Here is a 13,724-nt window from a genome sequence, read left to right as displayed (position 1 = left end):
CAAAAAAGGAGTAAGTCTTCTTAAAGTTGAATAATGCCTTGATCGTGATAATTAACTGACCAATTAGAACGACTACAGAGTTTCATGATAGTTATTGTCAGAAAGCCGTGCATTACTTTCTACAAGAGTTAACAACAGGAGAATAATGAACCAATTTCTATTGTTTTCTCCCTCTAGTGATAAATGATAATTCATTCTTTTGATGACTTGTAGTCGAAAGAGTTGAATAACAGTTCAAACCCCGGATGGAGTTGAAGAGAGGCCTTTTAGTTCGTAAGAGGCCCTCTCCCCTTTAATAAAAAAGGCTAGGCTATGATGCATTATAGCCTTTTGTTTGTTACTGTCTAAACCTACTTGATGATGAATTTTTCTAACTTGGATTTGATGAAATCAACTTGCAGGTAAACAAAAAAATTATGGAAAAACAATGTGGGGCCTTCCTGCCCTTGGGAACATAATGTTTTTCCGGTGATGATGTTTTACATAGCACTAGTGAAGAGGACTGAAGAAGAATGAGAAGAGTTCACTTACTTTTGTGTAATTCTAATGATTGGGACTTTTCTCCATGTGCCTAAGGCCCACCACCCATTTTTATACAAGTAAAAAGTTGCATTTTTATGTGAGGAAACTTTGTCTTCTATTGTTGTACCTAAATGTCACCTCCCCTCCTGTTTCTCAGCCTACAAGTAAGTTGTGAAATTGTGATAATGAACTTATGCTTTCAAAGTAAGCTTCTATTCCTTGAGAATCTTTAGTCAATTCCATAGTAGTTTACTAGTCAAGGTAAATGGGACCTGAAAATACCATTAGACCTTGAGGGAACAATCAAGATGAAATCAAATCTTGGAGATTTTCATTATCATTTACTTTTTTTTACTTTTTTGTTTTTTGTGATGGATGGGAGGAGGAAAAGGTAGAATAAAGGAAGAATCTTTGGTAGGATTAGAAGTTTAGAACCCCACACATCCATTATTTTTTAACTTCGTCCTTGCTTGGGTCATATTTTTCTATAACAATGCCGTTTGTCCGGATAATTACTATAACGAAATGCTGTTATAGAGAATGTGCAATATAACATAACATGAAGACTTGGTTTCAAAAGAAACTTGCTCGTTTTAGTAAAATGTTATTACGGAGGATGATTGTTAATAGAGAAGTCTAACTATCCTAAATACCTATATGACTGAGGGGTCGTTTGGTACGAAGGATAAACATAAATAGCCCTGGGATAAGAATTTAGCAATTCCTTATCCCTTGTTTGGTTAGAATCATGGATAAGTTATCCCAGGAGTAAAAATAGTCTTGGATAACTTATACCCGTCATAGGGTGGAATAAGTTATCCTGGGATAAGGAAGAAACCTTTTCTTTTTAGAAATTATCCAATGTATAATACTTTTAGTCCAAAATACCAAACAGTCAAAAAAATAACTCCAGAATAACTAATCCCAAAGATAACTTATCCCAACATAATTAATCTCAGCATAACTTATCCCACCGTAATTTGTTTTTGAACCAAACGACCCCTGAATGTGTTAGTTTTCCATTATTTGAGGGACTGAACTGTTCTTTTCTATAGTCTTGGACAATTTTCATTTCATGAATTAGCTTTTAGGCTTAGTTTAAATCCAAGATTGTTTTCTTAACATGGAAAAACAACCAGACTCGTCAATAATCTTGGCTTAATGTTGGACACCCCTCCCCTCCTCCACCCGTTATGGTTATCCACCCTTCAATTAAGGGTCATTTGCATTTTTCTAGGTATTTTGTGTTGGTCTTTAATTTTTGTCCCTCAACGCAAATAATTTTTTCATGGGACATAAGTTTATATTTTCGCATCATAATATTTGACAAATTATGTCTCGGCCCCTTAAAAAATTTATGCGCCCCCTTAGCATAAGTTCAGTTTTGAAGGGCAACAATTAAAGACCAGTCCATTAGAAGGACAAACCGTGCAATTTCTTCTCCAATTAGCCATGCCATGTTGCCGAATTCATCTGGACTCAATATTTTTCACACAAAACACATTATGTGTAAAAATTCACTAAAATTACGACAAATAGCGGACATGAACTCATAACTTTCAAGATATAATTGATTCAATATTTAAAAAGTTTGAAAGTTGAACCTATAAAATTTAAATTTTGAATCCACCTTTAATTGGGTATTACATAGCCCACATCGGTTGATGAAATAAGATGCTGTTTCATTATATGTTTTTGTAATTCTCACCTCGTAAATCAATCTTTTTAGTTAATTTGGTTCAAGAGCCATTTTCTTAACCACTTTAATCGTTCACTAATTGTTGCCATCAATTAGCCTAATCCAATGGTGACAAAGGATAAGTTCCTTTCCTGCCTTACCTAAAAAAGATAACTTCTGAAAAAGACCCTGTTTTAGACAAACGTAGGTGTAGGGAAGAGAGGCAGCAAAATCTAGTAGGTGGATTTTTTGCTATATTTTCTTGGATTATTCTAATTGCATCTTTAACCTAGAAGTCTCTGTCTGAGCTTAATAATGTTTTATTATTTTCTAAGATTAGAACGTTACGTCCTTAAATAATTGAGAGCATGGACCAGTATGCACAAAATGGGACTCAACGGTCATTTGCAAGTAATCAAATAATTATATTGTCAATCATATTTTGGGATATATTTGCATTTTTTTCTTTTCTTTCCCTTTTTCCCTCTAATTTATTTACATGTCCAGACAAAAAGTCAAACGTATTACGTGTTCAATGTGCAACTGAACATGGATCCACTTATTATTATTATTATTATTATTATTATTATTATTATTATTATTATTATTATTATTATTATTATTATTATTATTTTAGCAGTTTATTCATCGATATAAGCTTATCTGTATATTTTGCTTTGATACTGTGATTCAATGCTTGCTTGTATAAAATACTTGGCCAAGCTTGAATATTGTTTCGTTATTATTTACAAAGCTTGTTCCAGGGATTCAACATGGCCAAGATGATCTTACTAGGTTGTTTTGACTCACCATTTACATTTACTACTTTGTGCATATGTTTTTTTTTTTTTTTTAATAAATGAAAACTCATTTGCTAGTAATTAAAGTTTGATAATGTTAATCAATAAATTCATTGATACTACTTACAACTTAGTAATCAATAAATTACAACTCATGAAGCTTGTGTTTATTGAGCGTATCGATAAGATCAACACCAATTTTTTTATGTGAATTATCCGTTAATCATTTTGGTTAAATAAATCTGGTGAACATGTGTAGTCCATGCACATTATTTGAACCTCACATGCAAAATATAATAAATTTAAAAAATTTAAAGAAACTCACCGATTCGCATGCGCTGTCAGTTGTAAGAAAACGGGTTGGGGGTTCTTCTCATGTGCTCCGCATGTGTCGGGTACGCTGTCCAACACTTAGCCAATGTGGACAAAAAACTTGTCAACTATTAGAAAAAAATAGACGTCGAGTCTAATTCAATCTAAAAAATTACAACAATAAAACAATAATAACATATCTAGTCTAATCTCATAAGTGAGTTCTGAGAAAGCAGTGTGTATGCAGACCTTATTCCTACCTCGGGAGATAGAGAGGTGATTTTCGATAAACCCTTGGCTTAAGAAATTTAAAAAAATAGTTTTCATTCACGAAAAAAATTGCTCGTATAAGGAGATAACATGTTCTTTCAACTAACATGATACATTCTAACACCTTCTTATGCCCCCCAAATAAATTTGAAGCGCATACAACATAATTTGAAGGTTAATATTGGATAAATCAAGAATAAACAGAAGTCAAAGTCTGATGCCATGTGAAGTAAATGGGTCTATCTCAACTACAAAAGTTAGTTCATAAGGTGAATATTACCTAAGCTCATATCATGAAACAATATTTCAATCTCAAATTAATATGATTCTAATACTGATTCATATTATGTCCTTTAAGATTTTTGCATACTCCTAAATAAAGAAATTCAATAACTTTAATCATAGTTGTTGGACATGTGAATAATTTATATTGATAGCTGAAAAGAAAAAAAAATCTACATATAAAATATAGAAATACGGATAATGGAATGAGATCTTTTGAAGAAAATTGTGTGAATTTGACTCAAACCGGACAACATATCACACCATATACAAGATTCAATACATAACTCATTTGTTTAAAGTACCTTCATCAATTCCTTAAACGTCTTGTAGTAGATATTGTTTAAGAGGTCATGAATGCTTCTTATTTGAAAACCATCAATTTTTTTTGGTATTTGTAATAGTTGTCGAAAGCAGTAAAGTGTTCTCGTATCAGCTGTTGTAGTGAACGTACATTCGAGCCTTTTAGTCATAGGATTACCTTCCAAAATTATTGTATACCTCTAATAGTAATTGTTGTTACAGACATACAGAGCGGAGATTTTAATCTAACGGTGTTGCCGCTGGCCACCGCTACTATTAAATCTGTATGATTCTCCAGTTATATCATGCTATTGAATAAGAGATCCGGACATAAATAGTGTGTTTAGTTTGGTGTGTGTTTATAATAAAATTTTAAATATATTTTGAGCAATTCTGATTCTTTAAATTTATCGAGAATGAACATTTTGTCTTCGCTGAAACTTTAATAATCTTTACTACTATTAGTTATTTGGACAGTCAAAAAAAGAAATTTTAGCCGAAAATTATAGAAAGAGTCCCGTGAAATTGTTGGAACTGCATTTGCAAAAACTGCAGAAGGCTAGCGAAGCTTAAGCAGGTTTCAGTACTATTGCTAGACCAACTGACTGCTTTATTACTGGGTTTCCAACAGATATATTTAATAGATTTCTCAATATAAATACGTCGTCTGCGAAAAAGCTATTGCAATCATGAAAATATGCACCCTGTAACCTAGATTCGTCCCTGAGCACTAGACTTAGACAAAAAGTAGCACTAACTGCACGAAATAGATTAGGAATTGTAGAAATGGAAAAACTACACTAACAAATCTGAGTTTCGTTGAATTCCCCACCCCCTCCCCCGTCCCCCACCCCGGTTATTCTCATTGAATCTAACAATCAAAATAATAACTACAAACAAGTTGGGGTCACAATTGGCGATGTTGAATGTTTCATGGAATCAATAAAAGCTCATTCTTAACAAACTTAAAAGATTTAAACTGTTCAAAAAAATGTTTAAAGGGTCTATCATTTTAAACTCACCCCAAATCTAAGGGGTCGTTTTGTCATTTTACCTATAAAATAACGTTGTAATCTTCGGAGTTATCTTTAGCTGTTTTTGCAGCAACAAGAAGCCCATGGACCACTAGATGGGGCCTACAACCATTTCTATCCTTTTCTATTTATTTTTGGAATTTTTATGTCTCGCATCTCACAAAGTCACAAATGTCATCAATTTCTTAAACTATAATTAGATACCTTCCTTAAATGTTACGATTGTTTAGGTTTAGATTTCAGTGTTAGAAAGCCATCCTCTAACTGGTCTTAATGGATTAACTATCACTAATCTATAAGATTTTGGTTTAACTGATTCCATGATTGGTCAATGTCACATTAAAGAATATATATAATGATGATACAAAGAACACCAACTATAATCATTACTATTATCATGTTTCTTGTGATCTTTTTCTTTCCCAAATTAACTTTACCCTTCAATTTAGTTTACATTTCTGTTCGACCCACTGAACAATTTTAGGGTGTATTTAACTCAACTAAAAATAATTCAAAGAGTCATGTTACGCAAAGAACAATATACGTAGCTGATAATTGATAAAAGTAAACTATTTTTATAATCCGCCATATATTTATGTATGCATTGATTTAAAATTGAAATCGTTCACATATATATAGGTTGTGTTAGAGATGTTAAAATTAGCACATGAAAACATTATATGTCCAGTCCGTTTGAATTGATATTTAGTTCAAATTGAGCCCTTAGAAACCTTGTTAAAATATATTTTCTTTTATTTGCTTGTTATGTTATTTATACTAATAGTAACATAAAAGTTTTACTAAGTAATTAAATAAATTATAAGAAAATAAATAATAAAATAACTTGGTAAGAATTGACAACAAACGGATCTGTGATTTAAACTTTACTTTAACAGTTGATTTTTTATAAGTTATGGGCTCAATTTATCAACCCCATTTTAATAAATTTTTACATATAAATTTACGCCCCCACGATTAAATCAACACCCACCTTAAATGGCCAGATCTAGAGGTTAAATTATGATAGATTGTCTAACCAATTTTGACCCAATTAATTTTAGTCCACCTAATTTTTAGGGTAGTTAATAACACATCCATTTATTAATTCAACATTTTTACCCCTTTAAATGCAACTCAACCCTGACATTTAACACTCCTAATTTGTGCAGTAAATTTTATCCGTACTTTATTTGTATATCAAATCGTAAATGCTTATGATGTGTTTACATGTGAAGTCGGGTAAATTTTTACTCATTTTTTTGTGGTATAGGATCTTCAAAGTGCTTATCCACCTAAAAAAGAAGAAAAAAATAAACTGACTTAAATATTCAAAAGAGGAAGGAATATGCTAAAAGAAATAAAGATAAGAATAAAGACTTAATTGGAGAAAAAAAAGAATAAACAGATAGATGAGTTAATGTTATTTCTCGCGATTCATTTGTCGTATGAGATATTGGTGAACTACTTTTGATTTTTATATACGTTTTGCGTCATTAAATATTGATTGTTTTCATTTATTAATTTCTTTTTTGTCCCTGTTTTCATTTATTAATTTCTTTATTGTTCCTTTTCATTTATTCAACTGTATTCTGCACTATTTCTTTCAAATCTAAACATTTACTCCCTCCGTCCACTTTTATTTGTCAACTATGAACTTTACACACCCCTTAAGAAATAATAAATGAAGTGTATAATTTACCATAATATCTATATTAATTGGTGTATAGTTTTAATGAACTTGAACAATGATTTAAAATGAGTAATCAATATTATGGGTAAAGCAGAAAAAAAAATTATCTTCTCTTGATATGCTTAAAAGTAATAAGTAAAAGTGAAAATTTATTTTTAATATAATACAAAAAAATAAACGGAGGGAGGAATACAATAAATAGAAAAATCATCTTCAACTCAATAGAGGTTTTAGATGTGATTTTTTTTTTTTTGGTTAAATATAGATGTGAATGTAATAAAAAAAGGGATGACAAAACAGCTATAGCTCTACATTTACCAATAACGGTCTTGGTGAAGTAACAAATACTTCTTCTCGAGTTTTGACGCGAATCAAAATTTACTCTTCAATGTGAACTTTTGGCGCGAATACAAATTTAATTAAACCCTAACACAAAATATCGAAAACCGAATTAAAAAGAAAAATATAGGTCTAAAGTTGGATTTTTAAATGGGATAATTTTTGTCTTCAAGTCTCAACGGAAATATATATGTATTCAATATCTTTTTCCCTTTAATTTTCGTTTATAAAGAGACTACTAATGGGACCTGTAAAAAAAGGAAAAGCAGAAGCCACGGACCTCAAACTGCAAAAGTAAGCTAGATTTTAGGAGAGTGTTGAGGTCCGCGTTCATTAAAAAAAAAAAAAAATTATCTTTCATTTTTTTTAACTTTTAATTTTTATTATTATCAGCTCATCTCAGGTACAATTTCCAACAAATATAGAATATCTACTACTACTACCAACAACACTGGAACAAGAAAGGCTATACAAGACTGGTCAATCAGCTGAGTGAAAGAAGAAAAAAGAATGGGAAAATCAACAGCTTCTTCTTGTTTCAAGATCATTACTTGTGGTAGTGATTCTGTTGATCATGATGAACTTGAAGTTCCTTCTGAGGTAAAAATGAAAAATCTACAACCCCTTCTTGTTAGATCAAACTTTCAGCTGTTTTTTCCATTGCAAAATTGATATTGTATCTTAAAAATTAAATCATAATGGTTTCAAATGAATCTTGGAAAAACCCCTTCTTTTTTTTTTTTTTTACAAATTTGTTAAGTTTTTGTGGTTATGGAGTTTTGTGTGAGTTGGGATAATTTGGTTCTTGAATAAAGGAGCTTTCTTTGTGGAAGGTATGTAGGAAAGTTTTAAACTTTATCACTGGATCTTTATTAGGGTTGCAATATTGTTAAATGTAGAGTGATTAGGTTTGGATTTGATTTGTAGTTTGCTTGAAAACTTGTTAGATTTGTTCACATCAAGGTTAAATGTAATTGTGTGAATTATGTACTTTCATTTTGGATGTTGTTTTTTCATTCAACACCAAGGAAAGGGTTGATGTTGGTTAGTTCATATAAACCATTTACTCCATGAAGCTGTTAGCTGTATACTGTATGGATTCAATGCGTCTCGAAAATGGAAATGAATTGAATCTCTATTCTAAGTGTCTTTCTTTCGTTTAGAGGGGAATGAGAAAAATACTGATGCAATTTACAATCAAAAGGAAAAGAAAATTGATTCGATTTGTGACCGCCGATAAGGGCTGTGTTTTTCAACTCAGGTAAATGCTAGCTTAAGTTCTCAATTCTGGTGTCCTTGCCTCTTGTGACGACCTGATATATAACTGATGCTGACCGTAAATTTTACATACGAGTTCACTGGAGCTGTCAATCAATCAACTTTGCCTACAACAACAACAACAAAACCCATTGTGATCCCACAAGTGGGGTCTGGGGAGGGTAGGATGTACGCAGACCTTACCTCTACTTTTTTTGGGATAGAGAGGCTGTCAGATTTGTGTTGCATTGTTTGTCAAAATTTAGTTTCGCTATTGAGTTGTTATACTTGCTCTTAGTATTGTCTTTTCAAACATCTAGATTATAATGTCAAGTTGAGTACGTAAACTTAATCTTTTTGAGGACGCAACATGAAACCCCAATGCAAATGCTACTTGTTTCCAAATGCTTTATGCCAAATATATGATGTCTCCCTTCTTACATCATTATGGCCTTGCTGCTGTTTTTTTCAGTAATATAGGTTTAGCTGATAATTCCAGCTATTAGACTTCACATTACCTACTCCCCCATTGGTGGAGCGCTTAAGTATGAAAAAAACAAATCAAGTGCTAATCCACCAACATACCTGTGACAAAACATGATTATGAGGAGAAGCTTGTTTATGATTTCATTTCTTATCTATGGCTTCTGCATGGGAGGTTTTCCGGGGTGGGCGGTTTTTTTTTTTTTTGTGGGGGGGAGGGGGTGGGGGTTAAGAGAAAGGCAGAAAAAAGAAAAAAAACATCATTTCTTCCAAAAGTGAGTAGATATGAGGCCTCAGGGCATATTAATTTTTCTTACTATTAGAAGCTTCATTTTCAGATCTTCCTACTATATGCATCTTGACTCATCTACGTATGTGTGTAACTTGATTCTATAAATGCTCAATCTGCACGTGGCCGTCTCTTTCTATGTATACTTTATGGGTAAAGAGAGAAATTGACAGAAATGTAGGGGTTGCTAAACTCCGCTACTTGCAATAAAACTTTATATCGTATTAGATATCCAGTTAAATATCTTACACAATTCTAATAAAAGTTTTTTTTTTTCAGAATTTTACTTCTGCTTTTACCATCGTCTTTATTCTTTGTTGGATGAATTATTTGATGCATTTTCCCAGAGTAAGAGCTCAAGCGACAAACGTGGATGGAGTTTCCGCAAGAAATCTGCCAGGCATCGTGTGTTAAGCAATACAGTAGTTTCAGAAACACCATCTGGGAACAAGGACTGGCCAGAATCTGCTAATGCCAACTCGCAAACGCAATCTAACTCTACCATCCCAGAGAAGGCATCTGTCATCCAATGGGCAGATGAGAAACCCCAGTTTTCAACTATCGAGAAGTCCCAAGTCTCAGTAGACGAGAAACCCCAGGGCCAGGCAGACGAGAAGTCTCAGGTCCCGGAAGACGAGAAGCCCCAGGGCTCGGAAGAGGAGAAGCCCCAGGGCCCGGAAGAGGAGAAGCCCCAGGGCCCGGAAGATGAGAAGCCCCAGGGCCCGGAAGATGAGAAGCCCCAGGACCTGGAAGATGCAAAGCCTCAGGTCTCCGCGGACGAGAAGCCACAGCTATCAGTGGAGGTCTCAGTGGATGAGAAGGCCTTGGTCTCCGAAGACGAGAAGCCCAGCATCTCTTCAGATGAGCAGGCCCACATCTCATCAGACGAGAAACCCATGGTCTCAGCCTTGGTGGAAACAAAGCTATCAGAGCCAGTAACAAATAGAGTCGATGATGGTAAAAGAGACGTCATTCCGGATGAACATGTTGTTGTTATCCAGACTGCAGTCAGAGCATTTCTGGTACCTCAATTTTGTGTTCTCTTCTTTCAATTGACTTGACTTTTTGGGAATTATATAGTTAATTTTGTATTTAATGGTTTCTTCTCCTAGGCACGAAGAGCTCAACTGAAGCAAAAACATATAACTAAATTGCAAGCTGCTGTACGTGGACATTTAGTTCGCAGGCATGCAGTAGGAACTCTGCGATGTGTCCAAGCTATTGTCAAAATGCAAGCTCTTGTTCGAGAACGTCACGCTAATCGCACTGCAGAAGGATCTAATATCAAGGAGAAGCTAAATGTAAGTATTGGAAAGATGAAAAGCATGAAACTATATTGGTAATATTTCTTGCTCAAGCTTAAATCTGAAGGTTTTTTTCTTTCAGGGAAAGGAGAACTCAGGGACGAAATCAGAGTTCACATATACTTCTATTTCAAAGCTACTGAGCAATAGCTTTGCTCGACAGGTATATATCCGTTATTTTCCGCTAATATGAAATGAAATATGCGACAATCTTTTTGAAAGTGTATCACTTCCCATCCAAACTGATTTGTTATTTCTCCTTTGGTGCAAGCTCCTTGAATCAACTCCAAAGACCAAAAGTATTAATATTAAGTGTGACCCTTCCAAATCCGATTCCGCCTGGAAATGGTTAGAGAGGTGGATGTCTGTTTCATCACCAGGAAATCAACCGTCACCACAGTCAGAATTATCTGTGGAGCAGCAGGAAAAGGAAACTAGTGAACACCCCAGTAACCTTGTGGAAAGTAAAGTTCAGCTTGATTCTGAGCCAATGGAATCGTTATCTGCAGTGCCATCTGAAAGTGATGAAAATTTGATCACTTATGATGCAGACAGCTTAGAGTTGCAAACTGACAATCCATCACTATCTCCTCGGACTCAGAATGTTGATGATAAAATTTCAAGAGATGACATTTTCTATTCTCTTCCTACCAATTTTGAGGTCCCTGAGATGGAGCCCGATTCTTTTTCTGCAAAGACTGAAGTTGAGAGAGAGGATACACATTCTCTTGAACCTCTAGACACAGAGAGCAAAAAGGTTTTACATGGATCAAGAAAGGCAAGTAATCCTGCATTTATTGCTGCTCAGACAAAGTTTGAGGAACTCACTTCGGTAGCTAAACCAACCAAAGTGTCTGGTTTGTCCAATCATAAAGCTGAAGATGAATCTAACGAAGCTACGTTTTCTTCTATCACTGATCATTCATTTGGGGCAAGGGAAACTGCTCTGTCAGAAAAGTCCGTTCCTCATAGCACAAGAGCTCAAGTTGGTGGTTCTTCGGAATGTGGCACGGAGCTTTCAATTTCTTCTACCCTTGATTCACCAGATAGGTCTGAAGTCGGAGCTCATGTATTTGAAACTGAACATCATAAGAACAATGGATATCCTCACATTGAAGATGATAGCACAAATGACTTATCACAGTCCGACTATGTTCAGGCAGGGAGAGAGGATCCTACTGATGATGTTAAGCATGGAGATGTTATGGTCAGTTCAGATCTATCACCCGAAGAGCAGAAGCATGAGAACAATTCGGTTAACGTTCAAATAGAGCAAGAAGCTAAGACGGATCGGCTATACAACGCATCACCAAACGCATCTCCAAGGAGCCATATAACTGTCCCTGAATCTGAAGGGACACCTTCTAGTCAAGTGTCAGTGAATCCTAAGAAGACAAAAAGTAGTGAAAAAAGTGGATCAATTCCCAAGCGCCGTTCTACTGCCCCTGCTGGCAAAAAGTCTCCTTCAAAATCAAACCATGCTCCAGGTACAAGTAGTTCGGAACAATTACCTAAGGATCATAAAAATGGGAAACGACGGAACTCGTTCGGTTCAACAAAAGCTGGACAAGTTGATCAGGAGGCTAGAGATAGCAGTAGTAGCAGTACTCTCCCAAGTTACATGCAAGCAACAGAGTCTGCAAGAGCCAAAGCAGCTATCCCAAATAGCTCTCCAAGATCTAGTCCAGATGTCCACAATAAAGATGAATACATCAAAAAGAGACACTCTCTCCCTGGTTCAAATGGTAGGCAGGGTTCACCTCGTATCCAGCGGTCTCTCTCAAATGCACAGCAGGGTCCAAAGGGAAATGGAACTCAATCTCCACAGGGTATTTCCTAAACCTTCATACGCCTTTCAATCATTCTATTGCTATTGGTTAATGCAATGAGAACTAACATGAGCTTCTGACTGGAGTTATGACCCCACATTCCCAACTCATGTCCTACCTAGTACCTCCTTCCCCCAGGATAGAATCAAGTATGATATCCATAGTCACCTGAAAACTATTAACACTGTGCTGATATGGCATCACAATGATATAGATGAGTAAACGACCTCAGGGGTCGTTTGGTTGCTGGTTAGAGTTTTTCAAGTATTAGTAATGCAGGGTTACTTATTCCATCTTCTACCCTGCATAAAATAATGCATAAATTTCCTCATAATTTATACATGTATTAGTTATGGGGGATTGTAAACTGGTAACCAAACACTGTACTTGGTGTGTTGAATTTTATACATAGCAACTAAAATGCTACCAAGCATGGTATTAGTTTTGCTGGTTTTACTACATGAATAATTATTCCTAACCAGCAACCAAAAGACTCGTAAGTGTTTTGACCACTAACAAATGGTATGAACTACCTTTTTGAACCCGGCATGTTCGTCAATTGCAGCACTGTTTGTGCAAACCAAATCTTTCATATCACACATCAATCACCTGGCATTTATTCTTCCCCTTCAACTCTGGCATTTCTGGTTTTGGGCAACTACTCCACTGTTATATGATACCAAAATTAGACTACTTTCATCGACGCCAAAATTGTTAATTGTGAACCATGCTCGTGTGTCCGCTAGAGGTCCTCTTATCCGTGAGCTTTTTCGGGCAAAATTTCATGAAAATTTACTGGCATTTTATATGATGACAATTTTGGCTCACCAAAAATCTGACACTTGAGCTGGTTTTTTTCCTTTCTTCCAAATCTGAGCTTTATGTAATTCTCATGTGTGTAATGTTTTGTCGATCTCTAATGTGTTTTTTCAGAGAGGAAATGGCAGAGATGAGTAGAGTTCCTCTGTGACACTACTAACGGATGGCGTATGACGGGTGTGGCTTATCGGCACTTCCTTTGGATGATGATCATCTGCTCTTAGGAACTCCACAGCAAAGCCATGCCCTGGACTATTATTTATTTGTGAAGAGAAATGTAGAAAGAGCTATTTTTCTTGTAAATTTACTATATGCTCATGCCTACTCAAACCCCCCTTTTCTTTTTCAAGGATTTTGTTTGAGATGCTTGTTTCTTCTTTTCTTCCTTTACATCACATTTGTGTGTATCTTTATATTGTGTGCTTTTCTGGCTGATGTATTTCTGACTGCTAATGAGAAGTTTGGGAGAGTTGCTTTCAGCTGAAGCTGTAGGTACCTAAGTTTATTTGATTC

General features: G+C 34.9%; 1 protein-coding gene across 1 annotated transcript; it reads left to right on the top strand.

Annotated features, from left to right (window-relative positions):
- The first annotated feature begins 7,511 nt into the window (after window positions 1–7,511).
- Window positions 7,512–13,696, top strand: LOC132033147 (protein IQ-DOMAIN 32). Its single transcript, XM_059423031.1, has 6 exons — window positions 7,512–7,830; window positions 9,607–10,281; window positions 10,372–10,560; window positions 10,646–10,726; window positions 10,835–12,392; window positions 13,326–13,696. The coding sequence occupies exons 1-6, from the start codon at window positions 7,741–7,743 to the stop codon at window positions 13,343–13,345; spliced, it is 2,613 nt and encodes an 870-aa protein (XP_059279014.1). The 5' UTR covers window positions 7,512–7,740; the 3' UTR covers window positions 13,346–13,696.
- The last annotated feature ends 28 nt before the right edge of the window (window positions 13,697–13,724 follow it).

Source organism: Lycium ferocissimum, chromosome 10, assembly GCF_029784015.1.
Source record: "Lycium ferocissimum isolate CSIRO_LF1 chromosome 10, AGI_CSIRO_Lferr_CH_V1, whole genome shotgun sequence".
Taxonomy (NCBI): domain Eukaryota; kingdom Viridiplantae; phylum Streptophyta; class Magnoliopsida; order Solanales; family Solanaceae; genus Lycium; species Lycium ferocissimum.
This window is presented reverse-complemented; position numbering and strand designations above follow the sequence as displayed.